The sequence below is a fragment of the Eptatretus burgeri genome, chromosome 13 (genome assembly GCF_056783735.1).
Source record: "Eptatretus burgeri isolate ZD-2024b chromosome 13, Ebu_testis_v1, whole genome shotgun sequence".
In the NCBI taxonomy this organism is placed as follows: domain Eukaryota; kingdom Metazoa; phylum Chordata; class Myxini; order Myxiniformes; family Myxinidae; genus Eptatretus; species Eptatretus burgeri.
The window spans coordinates 6,771,298-6,791,385 of NC_140973.1; the positions used below are offsets into that span (position 1 = coordinate 6,771,298).

A 20,088-nucleotide genomic window follows, 5' to 3' on the forward strand; every position below is an offset into this window, starting at 1 on the left:
AATTTTTTTTTCACAAACGTGAGACTCGTGGAAGAGCGAAAACACAGAACGGGCCAGAACAATAAGAATGTAATATAATAAAGAGGGAAGGATGGGAAAACACACCAATAGCATAGTACAGAGAGAAAACAGAGGGACATTGTAAGGATAAATGAGCATGGAGAATATTGAGAATAAAGGAAGAAATGAGCATGGGTGGAAGACACAAGGGATGAACAAGAGGCACTTGGTGGAGCACATACCTCTGCCATGCAATGCTTGATCCACGAGAACATATCAGGCCCAATGCATTTTTGAGATGTTGTGCTACACGTATATCGGTTTAGCCCTATCTGTCAATGATGAAGAATCACATTAAAAAATTCGAGTCGCCGGATCCAGATCTTCACCAAAATCTAATCAGTTCCTCCTTGTCACACACCAAAACTGTCCATCAAATTCCATCCGAATCCGTCCACAACTTTTTGAGGTATCCTGTACACAAACAGACAAAGAAACAGACACACAGGACTGAAAAACAACTGCCTTCCACCTTCGGTGGTGGAGGCAACAAAGAGGAAAACTGGAGATGAAACTGCAATACTGGGGAATGAACGAGACTTTCAATGTGATTTAATCTTCAATTGGAAACCGACACCAAAGTACAGAAACAATAATTTTTGATAATTTTACCACTAAAGACGGCTATCCTCGAGTGAATGTTTCCACCACCATTTTGTGAAGGAGCCTAAAGAGGAGAGAACACGAGATGATTGTTCATGTTTATCGATTCTCATGTCAGATATGGGGATGTCCAGTAAATATCCTACCTCATCTCCAAACGTTTTTCATCGTTGATTGGACAACCACTAAATATCCAATGGGGGTATCATTTCAAAACAAGTTATGCATTGATTTATGAAGCATTTTTAATTATGAAATTATTCTTTTTTTTTAAATGGCTGTAAAACACCAGGAAGGCACTTTGGAGTCAGACCTGGGATCAAATCCGTACGAGACCAGAGTAATGGTCTCCACAAGACATCTCAAAGGTGAGTTCGCTATCTTTGGGATAGTTGTCAAGGACATAATGGTTTCACTGAAACTAATGATTTTAAAAGGCTAAATGAAACATGACAATGATTTTCTCAGCAAAATACACAATTATACAATTTTTGGTTATTATACATCCCCTGATATTGTGCCTTATGTTTACATTGTTCACACATTTAGGGGAAAAAAACTGGAAATTCCATCCAACAAGAACATTTGAATAATTTCCTTCTGACAAGAAATTGGATTATGAAGAAAGTCGATGAAAGCTTAAAGTAGAATTAGCAAAGCATGATAGCAAGAGATATTAAAGGAAAATGGAATTTGTGACCCCTTTGTGGTGACCACGAGGGCTTCGTGACGATGAGTTCTTTACATGATATAAGTGAGCATCACTGAGAGGGACATTGTGAGGATCATGAGGATGTTGGAGAAAGGAATGTTCACGGAGTTGTTGCAGAGATCAGTGTAACAGCATTTCATCACCATAACATCGTATGTTTGTTCTGCACAAGTCGTGTTTGTACTGCACGAAAGCATCGAAATTCCCGCTGTTGGAACAGAGGAGAAACACAAGTTATTACCTGATGATTATCTGGTTAAATAAAGTTATAAACACAAACCTCCATGGGAAGAACAGCAACTCACCGATTTAAGACACGAGCAACGAACCCGTCCTTGTAGAATGGTTATTCCCACGGGATTACGGAGAGATTAATTTTCCCATGTTTTTGATATCTGGTGTATTTTTTGATGACTTTCAATATTACCACCAGGTGGTGCTGTCTGATAAACATTTACATGCAGAAAATTGGGATTGCACTTCCACTTTGAGCCCCTGTGGGTAGGGGGGGGGGATATTAAATTTTTAACCCCTCAAACCTGCCCATGCATCCCACAAGTGAAATCAAGTTTTCAACTCATTCCATCTCGTCGTTTGTTGAGGAATACGTTTAGTTCGTGCTCATTAAAACTTTAACATGTGCTCATTTTTTAGAAGTTAGTAAACTTTTTGTTGAACTTTGGAAGATAACTTACTGAACTGGAACATTGAGCCCCAAAAGTTTCCGTTTGTCATTCTTCTCATTATATTAGGGCACCAAGTTTTACAGGCTGGGTAACCTATTACTATTCTTCAGATAATTATTCTTCATGATTATTTGAGTACCAAGCCTTTCCAACCTCTTGTTTTTCTTCTGTTTTTTCATTATTATTATTCCGCCAGAATTTTTCGGCTTTATTCCCTTTTTCATTCATTTTCTCTGCAACCGCTTGGCGGATTGACGCGAAATTTTCACCATAGGAGCAATTACTCCTGGGGAATTGTGTAAGGATAATTGTGACATAATAGGTCACATGGTGTGGCGGACCATGTTGGAAAGAAGGAAACACTTTGAATCCCTGTATCTCCGAAACCATTCCATGGAAAAAATTGAAACGTGGCACACATCAAGTACTCCCCAAAGTATACGTCAAGCAAAACGGACCAAGTTTGACCTCGTAATGAATTAATTCCTGCACGGCAGGTGGTCGAATGGGTGGCAAAACGTATTGGATGATCGCACCAGTCTGGCATCTCTGCAGGATGGGCAGGAGAATTGTCTACAAGGAGAAAAACTTTGTTGGTGAGTTTGTTCTCCTTGGCATCATTTTCAATGAACCTGGAGAAGGCTTGAAGTTGGGAACAGATTGGCGTTCTCTCAAGCAGGGCTGAAAACCATGTTATCATAAGAGGTCTTTGTCCATGCTCATTACTTACTTTTAATGGTGTGTGTGTGTTTGTGAAACACACACACACACACACACACACACACACACACACACACACACACACACACACACACACACACACACACACACACACACACACACACACACACACACACGAAGATAATTGGCAGTGGGTCGTTTTTTTGTCACAGCTATTTTCCGCATATCTTGCGGGATTGTGAGTTGCACAGGCGACTGATGGGCTATGACCTGCTCATGAAAATATCTTTTCCGCTTATCTTGCAGGATTGTGAGGTGGACAGGTGACCATGATGGGTGGGGAGGGGATTTGAAGGCCTCAAATGGGGCAAGGATTGATGCCTTTGGTTTGGGTGAGGGATAGTAAGGACTTGCGATTGGGAGGGGGGAGGTGAGGACTTGCGGTTGGGAGGGGGCGGTGAGGACTTGCGGTTGGGATGGGGCGGTGAGGACTTGCAGTTGGGAGGGGGACGGTGAGGACTTGCGGTTGGGAGGGGGACGGTGAGGACTTGTGGTTGGGAGGGGGACGGTGAGGACTTGCGGTTGGGAGGGGGACGGTGAGGACTTGCGGTTGGGAGGGGACGGTGAGGACTTGCGGTTGGGAGGGGGACGGTGAGGACTAGCGGTTGGGAGGGGTACGGTGAGGACTTGTGGTTGGGAGGGGTACGGTGAGGACTTGCGGTTGGGAGGGGGACGGTGAGGACTTGCGATTGGGAGGGGGACGGTGAGGACTTGCGGTTGGGAGGAGGATGGTGAGGACTCGCTGTTGGGAGGGGATGGTGAGGACTTGCTGTTGGGAGGGGGACGGTGAGGACTTGCGGTTGGGAGGGGGACGGTGAGGACTTGCGGTCGGGAGGGGGACGGTGAGGACTTGCGGTCGGGAGGGGGATGGTAAGGACTTGCAGTTGGGAGGGGCGGTTGAGAACTTGCGGCTTGTGAGGGAGGGGGGAGTGGGGAGAGCAGAGGACTTGAAGTCATATTTTACATTACATGGAAAATGGAACAAGCTAAGTTCCACAATCTTCCACAGCCCAAAGAACAAGACTTAGTCACTGTAGAAGTGCCTCAAGAAGAGCCTGCTGACTTTGATCAACTGAATAAAGGATGACGACGGTTGGTGGATTCTGAACTTGAAGCCATACAAAGTATTGTCAGAGAATACCCACCACAAGCTCGATGCTTTTTTGTCATTGCCCCAGGAGGTGCAGGGAAGACATGCGTTTTCAACATGCTGATGAGTCACCTCCATCACAATGGCTCTCAGGTTGCATGTGCAGCCTGGACCGAAATATCAGTGACGCTCTTGACTGGAGGGAAAACAGTACACAGTTTGTTCAAACTTCCAGTGCCGGTAGTGGAAACCAGTTCCTGCAACGTTTCTCCCACTTCACATCAGGCTGACATCCTGTATAACCAGATGCTGTTCATCATAGATGAAGCATCCATGATACCCACCCATGCACTTCATGCTAAAGACAGATGTTTGCAAGACATCACTGCAATCAGACAGCCTTTTGGAGGCAAAGCCATTCTGTTCAGCAGGGATTTCAGAAAAGTCCTACCAATTGTACCACAATCTCCACCAGACATTGTTATCGACACATGCCTCAAACTTTCATTTTCATCAATTGGTGCTCACTCAAAACATGCGCAATTTCCCAGACCAGGAACACTAATCAAGATGGCTGCTTCATCTTGGCAGTGGAGTCCTTGTGGCTGATCTCCAGAAACCTGGAAGAGATGTTGTAGAAGTACCTACTGCGCGCCGTGTAAGAGGTTCCCTGATTGACGACGTTTTTGTGAATCCAACCAGCGAGGACAGACAACTGGCCATGGATGAAGAAGTCATGCAGACGTTGCCAGATGAAACAGTCACTTACGTCAGCACAGATTCAGTGAAGTGTGACAATGTTGAGGTGGCAGAGAACTGTCCAATGGAATTCATCAATTCCTTCACACCTACCGGGATACCACCTCACCACATTAATCTCAAGGTGAGTTGTATCATCATGTTGCTTTGCAACCTTGCCCTGCAACAGCAACTGTGCAATGATACGAGATTAGAGGTCATCAACCTGCACCAAAACAGTGTTGAAGCGAAACTGACTTCTGGAAATTGAGTTTTCATATCTTGAGTAAAGCTCGCCCGAGTGGCACCAGGTTGCCATTCACTTTACAGAGAATCCAGTTTCCCCTCTGTTTAGCTTACTCGATGACAATCAACAAAGCACATGGCCAGACATTTGACGACGTTGGCATTTACTTACCTCAGCCAGTCTCCACCCAGGGACAAGTGTGTGTGGCATTTTCTCGAGGAAGGATGTTCGAGTCAAAATTATTGACAACGACCGAGACCCAAGGTAAACGCCAAGACAAAATGGTCACACACGTCATCTACTGTGAAGTTCTAGCATGAGGAAGTTTCAGGTTGATAAACACGTTTTGTGTCATTTTGAAACGAAAATACAGCGTTATGATTAAAATTGGACATTATGTGGAATTTCCGCGGGTTCCTGGAGTACTTTAAAATATTGTTGGTTCTTAAAATTGTTTTCTCATTTGCACTTTGAGATTTTGTTTTCATGGTATAAGTGGCACTGATTTTTATTAGTGTTTATTTGTAAAAATACAACTCATAAAGAAGTTTGTGAGTGTGTGTGTGTGCACGTGTGTGTGTGTGTGTGTGTGTGTGTGTGTGTGTGTGTGTGTGTGTGTGTGTGTGTGTGTTACATCAATTACACCAAAACTACTGGGACAATTGCCACCAAACTTGGCACACAGACCAAGTTTGACCTCGTGGTGAACATGGGCTACTTGGTTTCATCTGTAACCACAGGGGTTCAGGACGGGTTCTCTATGTAAATGTGTATTGTGTAGTGCGACGTGGGGGTGGTGGCAGAGGGTATTCCAAGTCAGCTGTGGAAAAAAAACTTGTATTTTTGCACTGTTCACCTCTCCTAAAGAGTGGAAACCCATAAGCAAAACGACACGAATCAGGGGAGGGGGGGTGAGAATCCGGAGGGAGGGGTGGGGTGGGATGAGGGAGGATAAGGGATGGGAGGAGGGAGGAGAAGGGATGGGAGGAGGGAGGGAAAGGGGGGCGGGAGTCCGGAGGGAGGGGTGGGAGGAAGGAGGGTAAGAGGTAGGATGAGGGAGGATAAGGGATGGGATGGGGGAGGGGGAAGGGATGGGATGGGGGAGGGGAAGGGATGGGATGGGGGAGGGGGAAGGGATGGGAGGAGGAAGAAGAAGGGAGGAGAAGGGATGGGAGGAGGGAGGGAAAGGGGGCGGGAGTCCGGAGGGACGAGTGGCACGAAGGTGGGCAAGAGGTGCGATGAGGGAGGATAAGGGATGGGATGGGGAGGGGGAAGGGATGGGAGGAGGGCGGAGAAGGGATGGAAGGAAGTAGGAGAAGGGGTGGGAGGAAGTAGGAGAAGAGGTGGGAGGAAGTAGGAGAAGAGGTGGGAGTAGTTGGGAGAAGGGATGGGAGGGGAGATCCGGCGTTGCCCGGCAACTCTGGGCACCCCTGCGAGTAAATAAAATAAAACCCCAGGAAATATGTGATCGAAGTAAAGTGATTTCCTTTCAACATTTCAAGTCACTCATTGGATAAAATTAAATAAAGAAAGAATGCTTACTGAATGTTGTTGTTATAGTCGAACAAGCATGCTGATCTTCGTTGCAGGTTCTTGTATCTCTCAGATATTGGTTTCCAACATAGCATTTCAATCCTGCAACTGAAAATACAGAGAACACGAGCAATGTCAGAGAGAAAGACATTTTGCCTCATTATTTCTAAAATCGTCATTTCTCCGAATGTCCTGCACAACTCCTGGTTTTTCCAGGAATTTGTTAAAAATTTAATCAAAACAATTTGAATCATAGATTCATAATAGAAGAGAAATTTTTTTTAGCTTTTTCACCTTAATTAATCAGAAATCACGAAGTAAATAAAATCCCACTTCAGGTAAATCGGCAAGAAAATCAAAATTTTGGACAAAGTTGAACATTGAATTATTTTAAATAACAATCTATTTATCCAACAATCCAACACACATCTCATCCTTTTCACTCTCTTACCTGCCCCAAGAAATCCGATGAAAACCACAAATGGTAACACAGACATCGTTTCACGTTCACCGGGATCCTACAGGTGTTGGAGAGGGTAGGAGGGGGAGAGATTGGATGTCAGGAAATGAGAATCTGAGGAAAGGAGAAGTGAAACATGAAAATATTTAATAATGTTTCCACAAAGAAATCGGTAATGCTTTGAAACAGTAATTTACGAACAAATACCAACCGTCGCTTCGCTGACGGGAATATTGAGGGGGGGGGGAGAGTGGGGAGATGGAGAAGGGTGGGGGGAGGTAGAGGGGGAGTGAAAGGAGAAAGAGAGAGAAAGAGAGAGAAAGAGAGAGAAAGAGAGAGAAAGAGATAGAGAAAGAGATAGAGAAAGAGATAGAGAAAGAGATAGAGAAAGAGATAGAGAAAGAGATAGAGAAAGAGATAGAGAAAGAGATAGAGAAAGAGATAGAGAAAGAGATAGAGAAAGAGATAGAGAAAGAGATAGAGAAAGAGATAGAGAAAGAGATAGAGAAAGAGATAGAGATAGAGATAGAGAAAGAGATAGAGATAGAGATAGAGATAGAGATAGAGATAGAGATAGAGATAGAGTAAGAGATAGAGAAAGAGAGAGAGAGAGAAAGATAGAGAAAGAGATAGAGATAGAGATAGAGAAAGAGATAGAGATAGAGATAGAGATAGAGATAGAGATAGAGATAGAGATAGAGATAGAGATAGAGATAGAGATAGAGATAGAGAGAGAGAGAGATAGAGAGAGAGAGAGAGAGAGAGAGAGAGAGAGAGAGAGAGAGAGAGAGAGAGAGAGAGAGAGAGAGAGAGAGAGATAGAGATAGAGATAGAGATAGAGATAGAGAGAGGTTAAGTTAAAGTTAAACTTCAATGTTTGAATATAAAGGCTCGAGATGTTCAGATAGACAGAACACATCGAACTTCACAAACCAGCTGAACTGGTCCCTCTCGTTGTCATGGTTTTAGACTTTCCAAACATTGAAGGAAAGTTTTGTGTGATTTTAATCACAGCCCTTTCTACTGACTTGGAACTGGGGGAATCATGGATCATAAGGACAATCCTATCACACAAATGATTCTCACCCCTCGACTCCATTCTTGTACATTAAACACCTCGTCTGTATTACTTTTACTGTCCCGTACAAACCCTGTGATACTTCCCCGACCACCAAAGTGAATAACAAGCGTCAAACTCATGTTTTGTGACAGTGTTTCATATTTTCTCTCTGATGTAAAAATCAATCCCAAACCGGTTAAACCTCATACCTGCTTCATCCTGTTCGTGAGTTTGATTTTTCATGATGTTTCTTCACAATGTGAAAATCCTGAATTTTTTTTTTCTTGACACTGAACTCTTACTTTCCCACGTGAAGTTGTGAAAATTGGGCGATTCAACATCACACTGTGATTTCCACCTCACTTTTGTTTTATAAAAGGTTAAACAGAATTCAAGAAAATACAAGGAAATCTAACACAGGTGGAGGCCATTCAGCCCATCATGCCTGCACGGACACCACACCAACCCATCGACACAAGATCCAAGTAAGAAAATGTTAATATTTTTACATTAATTAATTTATTATTATTATTATTGTTATTATTTTTAAAAAGTTTTTGTTGTTTTGTATATTCTTTTCTTTTTATGTTTCTTCTTCCTCTCAGGGGAGGGGGAATGGAATAAGGGGAGGGAGCATAAAAACATACAACATCAATCACACAACACCCCTTGACAAGCCCCCCACCAACAGCACTCCTTACACCTGCACACAATCACCCATCAATACTGAAAGTACCAAAAAGTCCTGCCAACATCCCTACACCCCTCTATCTCCACAACTTCCAGGCACCTATATTATTGTAATTTAAACTTATCTCCTGTTTTTGCCTCCACTACCCTCCCAGGGAGACCATTCCATGCATTAACTGCTCTCTGAGTGAAAGTCCCCTGCCTTACGACGGTCTTAACAGTCCTCTTCTTTCCTCTCAGGCTATGGTCAGTGTGACAACTCCTCATTTTCTAAATGCCAAGGTGAGCAACGAATAGCTAAGATATTGTAAAAAAAAAAAAAAAAAGTCAAGGAGTGGTCACACTGGCTGTGGCCCCTGGTCCTATCACTGTCTACTCTGTTAAATAATTCATCTTCACTTATTTTATCTCCACCTTTTATTATCTTAAATATCTCCATCATATCTCCTCGTAACCACTTCCTTTCTTGTGTATAAAGCCCTGTCTCCTTCAGCCACTCCTCGTAGCTGAGTGTAGCAAGGTCCAGAATCAATTTAGTAACACCTGCGCTGAACCCTCTCTCTGGCATCTATGTCCTTCCAAAATTGCGGTGACCAAAACTGCACATACTATTCTCGATGTGGTCCTCACTTACTTCCTGTACAATTTTAACACCACCTGTTCTGTTTTATAATTGATCCCCCTCCGAATAAAACCTCGAACCCTATTTGCTTTCCCTATAGCTGCCTGACATTGTGCTGCCTGCTTACCTCCCGTATCTATTACCACCCCCAGATCCTTCTCCTGCGTGACATGCTCCAAAATTACCCCTTACATAATGTAATCTCTATTTTCATTGTTCTTTGCCATCCCCAACACCTTCCATTTGCTAAGATTGAATTACATCTGCCAATCTTTTACCCAATCTATTCAAGTATCAATACTTTCCTGTAACTGATCACCACCCCCTCTGCTATCCACCTTACCTCCAAGCTTTGTGTCATCTGCAAATTTGGAAATCCTACTCTTTACCCCACTATCCAAATCATTGATGTAAATAATGAATAGTAATGGTCCGAGTACTGATCCCTGAGGTACCCCGCTACTTACATCCTCCCAGCAAGACATCCTCCCACTCACAGCCACTCGTTGCTTCCTATCATTTAGCCAGTTTGCAATCCAATTAGTTATCTGACCAGCCACTCCACAAGCCCTCACCTTGGCAAACAACCTCCGATGTGGTACCTTATCAAATACCTTCTTACAGTCGAGATACTGTCTACTATGTCCACTGCCTTTCCCTCATCCACCCAATCAGACAATGATTCAGAGAACTCTAAAAGATTTGTGAAACAGGAACTACCTTTGGTAAACCCATGCTGACCACCTTTAATTAGTTTGCATTTGTTTAAATGGTTCCTCATCTGATCCGTAATTAATGTCTCCAACACCTTTCCCACAACTGAAGTCAAACTAACAGGTCTATGGTTTCCCAATTCTTCTTCTCTGAATCCTTTCTTAAATGATGGTGCTATATTTGCCACACTCCAATCCTCCGGTAGCTGTCCTTACTCCAGTGAGCAATTGAAAATATTTGTTAACATCTCACTTACCTGCTCAGCCACCTCCATCAATACTCTCGGGTCCATATTATCTGAACCTGGAGCCTTATCTACTCTTAGATTACCAAGCTGTTCCTTTACTTCCTCAACTCCAACCTGGATCTTCTGTAAAAGCCCTTCCTCACCTCCTCGATAGATACTCTCAGCTGTTAGCAATTCTCCTGACTGTTCTTGTGTAAAAGTTGAAGAAAAACACCTGTTTAATAAGCCTGCCATCTAACTTTCATCACTAACCACTCTCCCGGTGCTATTCCTCAATGGGCCCACACTGGTCCTAACCTGTCCTTTCCCCCTGATATATTTAAAGAAAGCCTTACTATTATGTTTAATACTCTTAGCCGTGTCCTTCTCATACTATATTGTGGCTTTCCGAGTTATTTTCTTAACCAGCCTCTGTTTACTCCAATAGTGATATAAATCTACCTCCAGTCCTGATATTTTAAACCAAATAAATACCTTCTGCTTCTCCTTAATAGTGTACCTTAATTCACTACTCAACCACCCTGGTCTCTGTACTTCTAGTTTTACACTTCATTGGAATGTACTTACTCTGCACTCTACACATTTAATCCTTAAAGGTTCCCCATTTCTCTGATGCTGAATGCCCTGTTGTTAGAGTCTCCAAATGTACATCACCCAACTCTTTCCTCATACCCTCAAGGTTTGCCTTCTTGAAATCTAATAGCCTTCCCCTACTATCCTGAACTCCAAGCTTTAATAGAATATTTGCACACACACAGTTATGGTCACTTGCTCCGAAATGCTTCCCAACCTCCACCCCCTCCACCATATTGGGATCGTTACTTAAAAGGAGGTCGAAATGAGCCTAGTGTGGCTCAGTGGTTCAGGCGGTGGCTTGGGATCCTTGGGGTCCTGAGTTCAAGCCCCGCTGGCTGCCGAGTTAGCATCAGCGGGGTTGACTCAGCCTGTCATCCTTCCGAAGGTCAGTGAAATGAGCACCAGTATACTGGTAATTAACCCTGCAGGGTCGAAGGCAACGAAAGGGTTGGCGTCAGGAAGGGCATCCGGCTGTAAAAACATTGCCTCAAGAAAGAGTACCATGATTGGAGCTCACAAAAAGCTGACCCCTGCTCAGGGATAAAGGCTTTCAAATGGTGTGATGATGTGATGACTTAAAAGGAGGTCTAACACTGCACTCCCCCTCGTGGGCTTATCTACAAACTGGGTTAAAAAGCAATCCTAGATTAAAACTAGGAAATCCTCACCTACTCTTCCCTTTCCCTGTTCGTGGACCCAATCTATCCCTGGCAAGTTAAAATCCCCCATAATCAATACTCTTCCCTGACCACATCATGCCCTTTTGAATTCCTCATGTACTTCTCCTTCCTCCTCTTTCTTCACACCCGGAGCCTTATAAAAGCATCCCACCAGTATCTTACTGTTTTTACAATCTCTCATTTTTACCCATACAGTATCCTCGACATCTATTCCTTCCTTAATGTCACCCCTTTCTCTTGATGCAATGCTGTCCTTTACCCAGATTGTTACTCCTATTCTCTCCTTCCTTTCACACCGATACACCTTGTCGCCTTCTAATCCTGTCCTCTAGTGACCCTCCTCCTTCAACCATGTCTCACTCAGTTGAAGTTTGTATGTTTGGAGAATCCGATGAGAGCCTGCGAGGTCGATGGTTACAATTCTCTTCCACCTTGCATTTCATAATTAATGTTGACTCCCCTTGAGTTATCCCCATGATAAAAAAATATTTCTGTCTTTCAGCATTTCTATTGTTTTTTACATATAAAATTTTATTTTCCCAATCTGTTTAACTTTTAAAAGTTTTTATCCAAATTAGTTTCTCAAAATCCATGTTGCTGTTCTGTCCAAAGATGCATGTTGTGTCATTTTATGGGACAGTATTGTAATTGATTGATTTTACACAATAGGTTACAACAAAAGGTTATTAAAAAAAAATGTTACAACAAAAACAGTGAAGTTCGTATTGTAAATATTCCTACCTTTGTGTAAAACAGATTCTTCAATCCTGGTGCAGATCTTTACGTGTTCTGGATTTGACGCTTTATATCATTTGGCAACGCCCTGCACAGGTGACATTTCCTGAAATCACTCACCAGTTCAGTCATGATATTCCATAAAAGGTTGCAATATCCTGTAAAACTTGAAATATGCATCGTCAAACCTGTTGTGGCAAACATCAAATACCAAAGATCAAACATCTTGAGCCCAATTGAGGACCTAAATGCACAATCACAAACAAGAATGTGTTGTGGAATGTCAGCCGAGGCACTCAATTGTATTTTCTTCCACCCTCCATTTTTCTCCCATATTCACTTTTAAATTCGTTTTGTTTGAAACCACTTGAGCGGTTGACACAGAACTTCCCAAATAGGAGCGCCTACCCATGGGGAATCTATTTAACAAAGTTACATGAAGATTGGATGGAAAATATGGCCAGTGTTCAAAAATAGCTGTTTTCTGTGGGCATTGGTTGCAAGGTGTTTCGCATACAGTTTCAGTAACTATAACATTTTTGATAGGTAGCTTCATAAGACTAGTCCAGATCGCCTGATTGCAAAAAAAGGAGTGGTAATGATTGTTCAGTTGATGTATATCTGGATGTGTTGGTTAGAGTTGGACAGAGAATGGTTTTAGTACGAGTTTGTATCATAAAGTTGATGATTTCAGTTTCCCTGTAATCTTGGATACCTTTCCAGGTGACAATGTACCACGTAAAATGGGTGACAATGTCTTTTCATCTCAGATACTCAGATGTGCGAGAATTTGTTCACTAAAGGATCATTTTGTGGAACGTGCTTAGAAGGTTTTTTTCCATCATGTTAAACAAGGGATATTTGGCTGATTGTTTGATCAGATCTTGTGAGAATGTATTTGGACTCCATCGTCACCTTTTATTTAAGTTTGGTTGTTTTTCATGTAAACTAGTTCCAATTGCATTGCATAAAATAATAACGACTTAATTATTTTAGTGAGGTAAATTCTTTAATTAATATTGTTGATTAAATATATATATATATATATATATATATATATATATATATATATATATATATATATATATATATATATATATATATATATATATAGGATAAATATATATATATATAAAAATATATAGAAGTATCTACTTGGGGGGAGGGGGGAGGTGTGGGTCACAGGGTTTGCATGTGGCAGCTAGTGAGGTAATATTGTTGCGGGTGCCGGGTATCGGCCGCGGTCCGTCCGCTGGATGGAGCTGCAAGTCGGCTCGACCGATCGCCCGGAATTCAGATCGTCGCCCCGGACAAGTCTGGAGTCGACGGGTCCTCGATCACAATGGTTCTCAACCTGGGGGTCGCGGGAAGGTTGTCAAAACAAATATATAATAAAGAAATTCAAAAATATTTTTTGAAAATGATTTTTCAATTAAATCTCCCATACCAATGTTATAATGTAGTCATTATTAAACGGATTGCAGCAGCAAGTGAAATGTGTGTGTGTGTGTGTGTGTGTGTGTGTGTGTGTGTGTGTGTGTGTGTGTGTGTGTGTGTGTGTGCAGCACAGTGTCAGGTGCTGAAAGTCAATGCTATCGCTAGCTAACTACTGCAAGGTGGCTGAATATGGATCGGTGGCTTGTCAAAAAACGTCTGCCAGCTCAAGATGCGGACCAAGACGACACATGTGAAGGTGGGCCAACTGCTACAAGTTCAACTGAAAAACGTAAGGCGCCGGCGGCAGATTTGGCCTCCAACTTCTTCTTTTGGCTGGTCCCGTTAGGGGTCGCCACAGCGGATCATCCGTATGATCCACATGATGATTTGGCACATGATTTACGCCGGATGCCCTTCCTGACGCAACCCTGATTGCCTCTTACGACACAGGGATATGGTACACCTATTTTAACCGGGGTATACACCGGCCCAGTATACTGGTACTCATTTCGCCGACCTCAGAAGGATGACAGGCTGAGTCAACCCCCTGGTGTATTAATTCAGTGGCCCAACGGGGATTGAACTCAGGACCTTTTGGATCCCAAGCCGCTGCCCTAACCACTGCACCAACACCAGGCTGAGATTTGGCCTCCAACAAGCGTCGGAAATAGACTGACTTTCTGCAGTATGGATTCACATGCCGAGCCAAAAATGAAGTGGAATATCCACAGTGTGTTCTGTGTTCAGAAGTGCTTGAAACCGATGAAATTGAAGAGACATTTACAAACCAAACACCCATCCGACATTGACAAACCATTAGATTTTTTTCGGCGTAAGGAGGGAGAACTAGAGCCAAAAGACGATTGTATGTGAGCACTCTACAATCCCTGTCAAAGCCCTGTTGGCTTCATATGAAGTGGCATACCTGGTTGCTCAATCCAAAAAGCCCCATACTATTGCAGAGAGCCTGATCCACCCAGCAACGATTGCAATGACCAGAGCTATGCATGGTGAAAAAAATAGCGAGCACGCTTGAGACTATTCCACGGTCTAATGACACAATGGCGAGGCGCATTGGTGAAATGGCCAACAACATGAAAGAGCAGCTCATTGACCGAGTGAAGAAAAGTGGAAGATTTTCCCTCCAAATTGACAAAACAACGGATGTTTCCAGTGATGCACAGCTACTTGTTTTTGCAAGATACAGCTACGAGGGGAAAATGTTCGAGGATATGTTGTTTTGCTCGACACTTGAAGGAACTTGCACTGGTCGTGACATTTTTAACAAACTGGACAGTAAAATGCGCGAGGAGGGGCTAAGTAAGTTGGGAAAATTGCATCTCTGTGTGTACAGATGGAGCTGGCGCCATGCAGGGGACAAGAAGGGGACTGAAAGCTAAAGTTTTGGAAGTGGCACCGCATGTCAAATTCACTCATTGCATTATTCACAGAGAGGCCCTCGCCAGCAAGAACTTCGAGCCACAACTCCACAATGTTCTCCAAACAGCAATTAAAGTGAACTTCATCAAATCCCGTCCGGTGAATACCAGACTGTTTGCCACACTCTGCCAGGAAATGGGATCGGAACACGACTCTCTACTATTTCACACAGAGGTCAGATGGCTATCACGGGGGAAAGTTTTAACCAGACTGTTTGAACCGCGTGAGGAGGTTCGCATTTTCCTCTCAGAATGCGGCTCCCCCCCCCCTCGCTGACCACCTGACCGACCCCACATGGGTTACTGGCCTTGCATATCTGGCAGGCATATTTGATAAACTGAACAGTCTAAACTTGTCTCTCCAAGGCCCAAACACCAATGTCCTCACACTTTCTGACAAGGTTACAGCGTTTACTAAGAAGCTTGAGCGGTGGGCAGCGCGAGTCGAAGAAGGCAGTGTGGAAATGTTCCCTGAGCTCGAGGACTTCATGGACAAATTTGACATAAGCATCCAAACAATAAAATGACTTATTGCTACTCACCTCAGAAACATGCTTGGTCACTTCAATCGGTACTTACCAAAAGACGACACCCCAGAGAGAAACGACTGGATACGCCAGCCTTTCATCACATCATCTGCCCGACACCTGTCATCGGAACTTGAGGATGCGCTCTTGGACCTCTCCTCTGACCGCACATTCAAACCGCTTTTGCCTCATCCACACTGGAGGAATTCTGGCTGTCAGTGGCCGCAGAATACCCAGGACTATCAAAGGCTGCAATTGATATTGTTGCGAATCCAGGGTGGCGGGATTCTCACCCGGTCCAAGGCGCCACCATCACCACCACCGTCTCCGGGGTTTATAACGCCGGCCGGCTCAGCACAGGCCTTGGGTCACGCACCTTCAATCGCAATACCAACGTAATCCTTGTACCTTGCCAGTTGGGGAAATAGAACCCCTGGTTACAGACTGGTTTTGTCAGATGCCGAGCGTTTTCTGCCAGTCTGTAACCATTTTGGTTTTATATGCCAATCGAACGGATCGTTCCTCGACGCGACACAAATTAATCCATAGCGGCAACTTCATACGAATTAACCAGATTTATTGGGGAACATCGGGGATCACAACAAGCAAAATTCACAATGTTTTTATTAACAATCCTCAACCCGTTCTTAACTGGGGAACCACGGCCTACAGGTTTCGAGGGGGTCGCGACCGAGATATGCCTTAAACAACGTGCAGACAAAGACAGACAGACAAACAGCATGCATGCAAGACAAGACAGAGTACTTGGTGAGGTTTCATGGACGAGAGGACAGTGTCGAGAGCACAAATGTTGCTCGCAACAGGCAGATGTCCATGGATTCGAGCTCCCGCTCGAATGTGCCGCGTGGTGAAATGGAGCTCGTCCTCCCTTTTCCCCTTTCGCACCGCACGCGGTCTCCGCGCCCTCTGGCCCCGCGCAATGTTGACGGCACAAGTCCGCCAGATCAACGATGGGCTTCAGCCGATCTCTCTCCAGGGTTCAGCATACAAATCCAGGCCTGGCCCGTTCACCAGACAAGGCCCAAATTGAGGTGCCGGGCTCCGCAGGCGGATCGACAACGTGTCCAGTCGTGAGGTGAGTAAGGATCGTCAGAGGCTCCGTGACCAGACGCCGGCCGAACCTGTCGATCACCTCCCCGGACGAGTCGATCGTCGACTCCACGTGCAGGCAGCCTCTCAAAGCCGACTGCCGTTTTTGTACCGGCAGATTCCCCACTGTCCCTCCTTCGTTCGCTCGCTTCCAAAACACGTCGCGCCTCGAGAGCGACCGTTTCCACACACCGAACCTTTTTATGAAGCCTGCGTTTCCTCTCTCGTTTGCTCGCCTCTCTCGGCGAAACCGACAAAACTCTTCCCCCTTCGCGTCACTTCCTCCCTCCAGCCACACCCTCTCTCCAGGCCACACCCCCTCAGCCGACTGGGAGAGGCCAATCCCGGGATGGGGTAGGAATAAGAGGGATCTCTCATTTCACCACCACTGTACGAACATAAAAACAGTCTCTTACACCTCCCGACACACATATAACGTCCCTTTTACCACATAACCTCGCTAAACAGGCATTAATGGGGGATCTGAGCTAATCCTATATTTAGTAGTCCAATAAGGGCCATTTCCATAACAATATACTTATTCCATTTGGATCTACATACCTTTGTGAGAAGACCTTTTCCTCACTGACATTAATCAAGAACAAATACAGATCACAGCTCATTAGAGTTGAGGATGATCTTCGTGTTGCATGATAAAATTTAAAACTGTACTTAAAGCCAAATTGATTTAGTTTTTGTTTTGTTTTTTGTATATTTTTGGATCAGTAATGCAAGGTTTGTGTACGTCTGGTAGCGTCATGCGTGATAGTAACCTCTGTCTGCAGCAGAGGGTCCCTCAATCTTCCAGTCTGTGTCCCGTGCATAAATAGGCTACGTACCGCTCTTTGCAATTACAGAAGCCTTTTTTATGAATGCGGCTGGCTGTTTTTACGGTGTTATACATGAGAGTGTAAATAATTAATTTGTGATGTCAGTTTAGTTTAGTTTAGTTTTAACAGCTGGCAGTACCTAAACCTTGACCAATGTGCTCCAGGCACTGTGGATTTTTTTATGCGTTCAGAGACGTCACTGCAGTGCAGCCTGGTGTTGGCGCAGTGGTTAGGGCAGCAGCTTGGGATCCAAAAGGCCCTAAGTTCAAGCCCTGTTGGGCCACTGAATTAATGCACCAGGGGGTTGACTCAGCCTGTCATCCTTCCGAGGTCGGCGAAGTGAGGACCAGTGTACTGGGCCGGTGTATACCCCGGTTAAAATAGGTGTACCATATCCCTGTGTCGTAAAAGGCGACCAGGGTTGCGTCAGGAAGGGCATCCGGCGTAAAACATGTGCCAAATCACTATGCGGATCATCTGGATGATCCGCTGTGGCGACCCCTTACGGGAGCAGCCGAAAGAAGAAGAAGAAGAAGAGAGACGTCACTGCAGTGTGTTTCAAGTGTGAGTCGGGAGGGGGGTTGCGGCTCCAAAAGGTTGAGAACCAATGGTCTATCGGACCGAAATTCGCCAATGGATAGACCACGTGGGGTAGGGTCGATTGCCAATCTTCAATTTACCCAAATACCCACGTGGTGAAACTACCGGGGAATTTCACCCTCGACGGAACTCGTAGGGAACCAGCTGCTTAAGCGTACTCGTTCCGTGTGAGATTTCGAGCGTTTTAATCGCCAAGAACCGTCGGTCCAAATGTCCCCTTAGGGCCGTAACAGCTTCAACTAATTCTCAATCACACATCATGTCGAACCAATGAAAGAAACACAAAACGAGCCGATACATTGAACAAATCGGGATATTTATTTATAACAGGCAGTGAGGGGAACACAAAGAGCAGAGTTAAACCAAGTAAAGAAAGGGAAATAATTTACAGCAAAAGCACTAAACAGTTTACTAGTTATGGACAGGGCCCACACACAGACGCACACCCAAAAGAAGCCTTCCCGACTCGTGCGGTCTTTGACGAGACAGACGAGATCCGCCGCGATGACATGCAACCAGGGCAGCACCAGCGACGACCTGAGACCAGAAGCGTTGAGCGATGCGTTCCACGCTCGAGCTGACGGAGAACCAGACTCCAGCAACAGGACGAGATTCATCCCCTCAGTCCATCCAAAACCACCAACCAGGGGCCTCCTCGTCTGACCACTCCCCTCCTGATTGGACGAGGGATCCTCATGCGGTTCGTGGCCGCCTCCTCATTGGCTGAGGCGCACGTGTCTTGCTCGCCCTCTGCTCATTGGCTGGAGCTTCGAGCCGAAGCGACGGAGGCTCCGCCCACCCCCTCGCCTTCGGCCGCGTGTCGAATGGCGCTGGTGCTGAGTCGGAAACGGGGCGGGTGAGATGTCCGCTCCTTGCCGATTGGCTAAAGGGTTGCCTGCTGAATGGTAAGCTCCGCCCACACGTGCGCGCAAAGAATGCCAAGAGCGTTATGGCGTCAGGATGGAAGTGAAGATGGCGTTGTTATCGTTGTTATAAGTGTAAAAACCCTTACGATCAAAATAAATTGCAGCGCATGAACATTTAATCACCCATTAGACGAGGAAAAAGGAAGCTATCTATAAAACACGTACTTACCGATATAACTGAGCTGAAGGACCTGAATGTTGAGTATGACCATGGCTTCCATATTCGCAACAATATCAAGTCGGTGTTTCGTGCACAAAGTTTGAGTGGAGTGGTGAAAAAACAACTCTGTTTGAAATGGCAATCGTTGTGATCCATGATTTATCCCGAGCCTGGTGTTGGCTCAGTGGTTAGGGTGGTGGCTTGGGATCCTTGCCTGGTGTTGGCTTCGTGGTTCGGGTGGTGGCTTGGGATCCTGGGGTCCTGAGTTCAAGCCCCGTTGGCCGCTGAATTAAGACACCAGGGGGTTGACTTAGCCTGCCATCCTTCCAAGCTGTTAGTTTATTTGACGATGTTGATTGTTTCAGAAGTCAAGAATGAGACAACGTGATAATTTTTGACCAAGTTATAATTAATTATCGTGGCCTTCAATCAACACCTCAGAACAAGGAAATTATGTGAATGTGTCGTCACTACCAGAATACGACCACGCATTTCAAAGTTTTCTTGACAAACACCAATAAATTCATTCCAAACCACCTTTTCAATTCCGATAACTTTGAACATGTGACCTTTATTTGACAAAACCAAGGACACCGACAATGCAGTGGAGAAAACGATCAACATGATGTGGTACTGGTAACGGGTTCTTCGCTGCAAAATGTCGAAACCCCGGTTTTCTTCAACAACTTCCAAAATTTGACCTTTGCATAACCTTTAAAGGTCACAAAACAATGTTGTGGACATTAAAATAAGGAAACAGGATACGTGCTATAGCTTATTGGAGTTAGTTCGTCGAAGAAGGTCGAAAACCCGGTTCGATTCCCACAACTTTGAAAATTTGACCTTTGTGGCCTTTAAAGGTCAA

At 44.6% G+C, this 20,088-nt stretch overlaps 1 protein-coding gene across 1 annotated transcript; it reads right to left on the reverse strand.

The window, feature by feature from the left end:
• Window positions 1–595: 595 nt before the first annotated feature.
• LOC147013762 (uncharacterized) lies at window positions 596–7,106 on the reverse strand. The gene is made up of 4 exons (XM_085850957.1): window positions 7,082–7,106; window positions 6,862–6,928; window positions 6,420–6,518; window positions 596–1,583 (listed from the first exon to the last, which is right to left on the reverse strand). Exons 2-4 carry the CDS (start codon window positions 6,905–6,907, stop codon window positions 1,405–1,407), a joined length of 324 nt encoding a protein of 107 aa, XP_085707083.1. The 5' UTR covers window positions 6,908–6,928; window positions 7,082–7,106; the 3' UTR covers window positions 596–1,404.
• Between the last annotated feature and the right edge of the window lie 12,982 nt (window positions 7,107–20,088).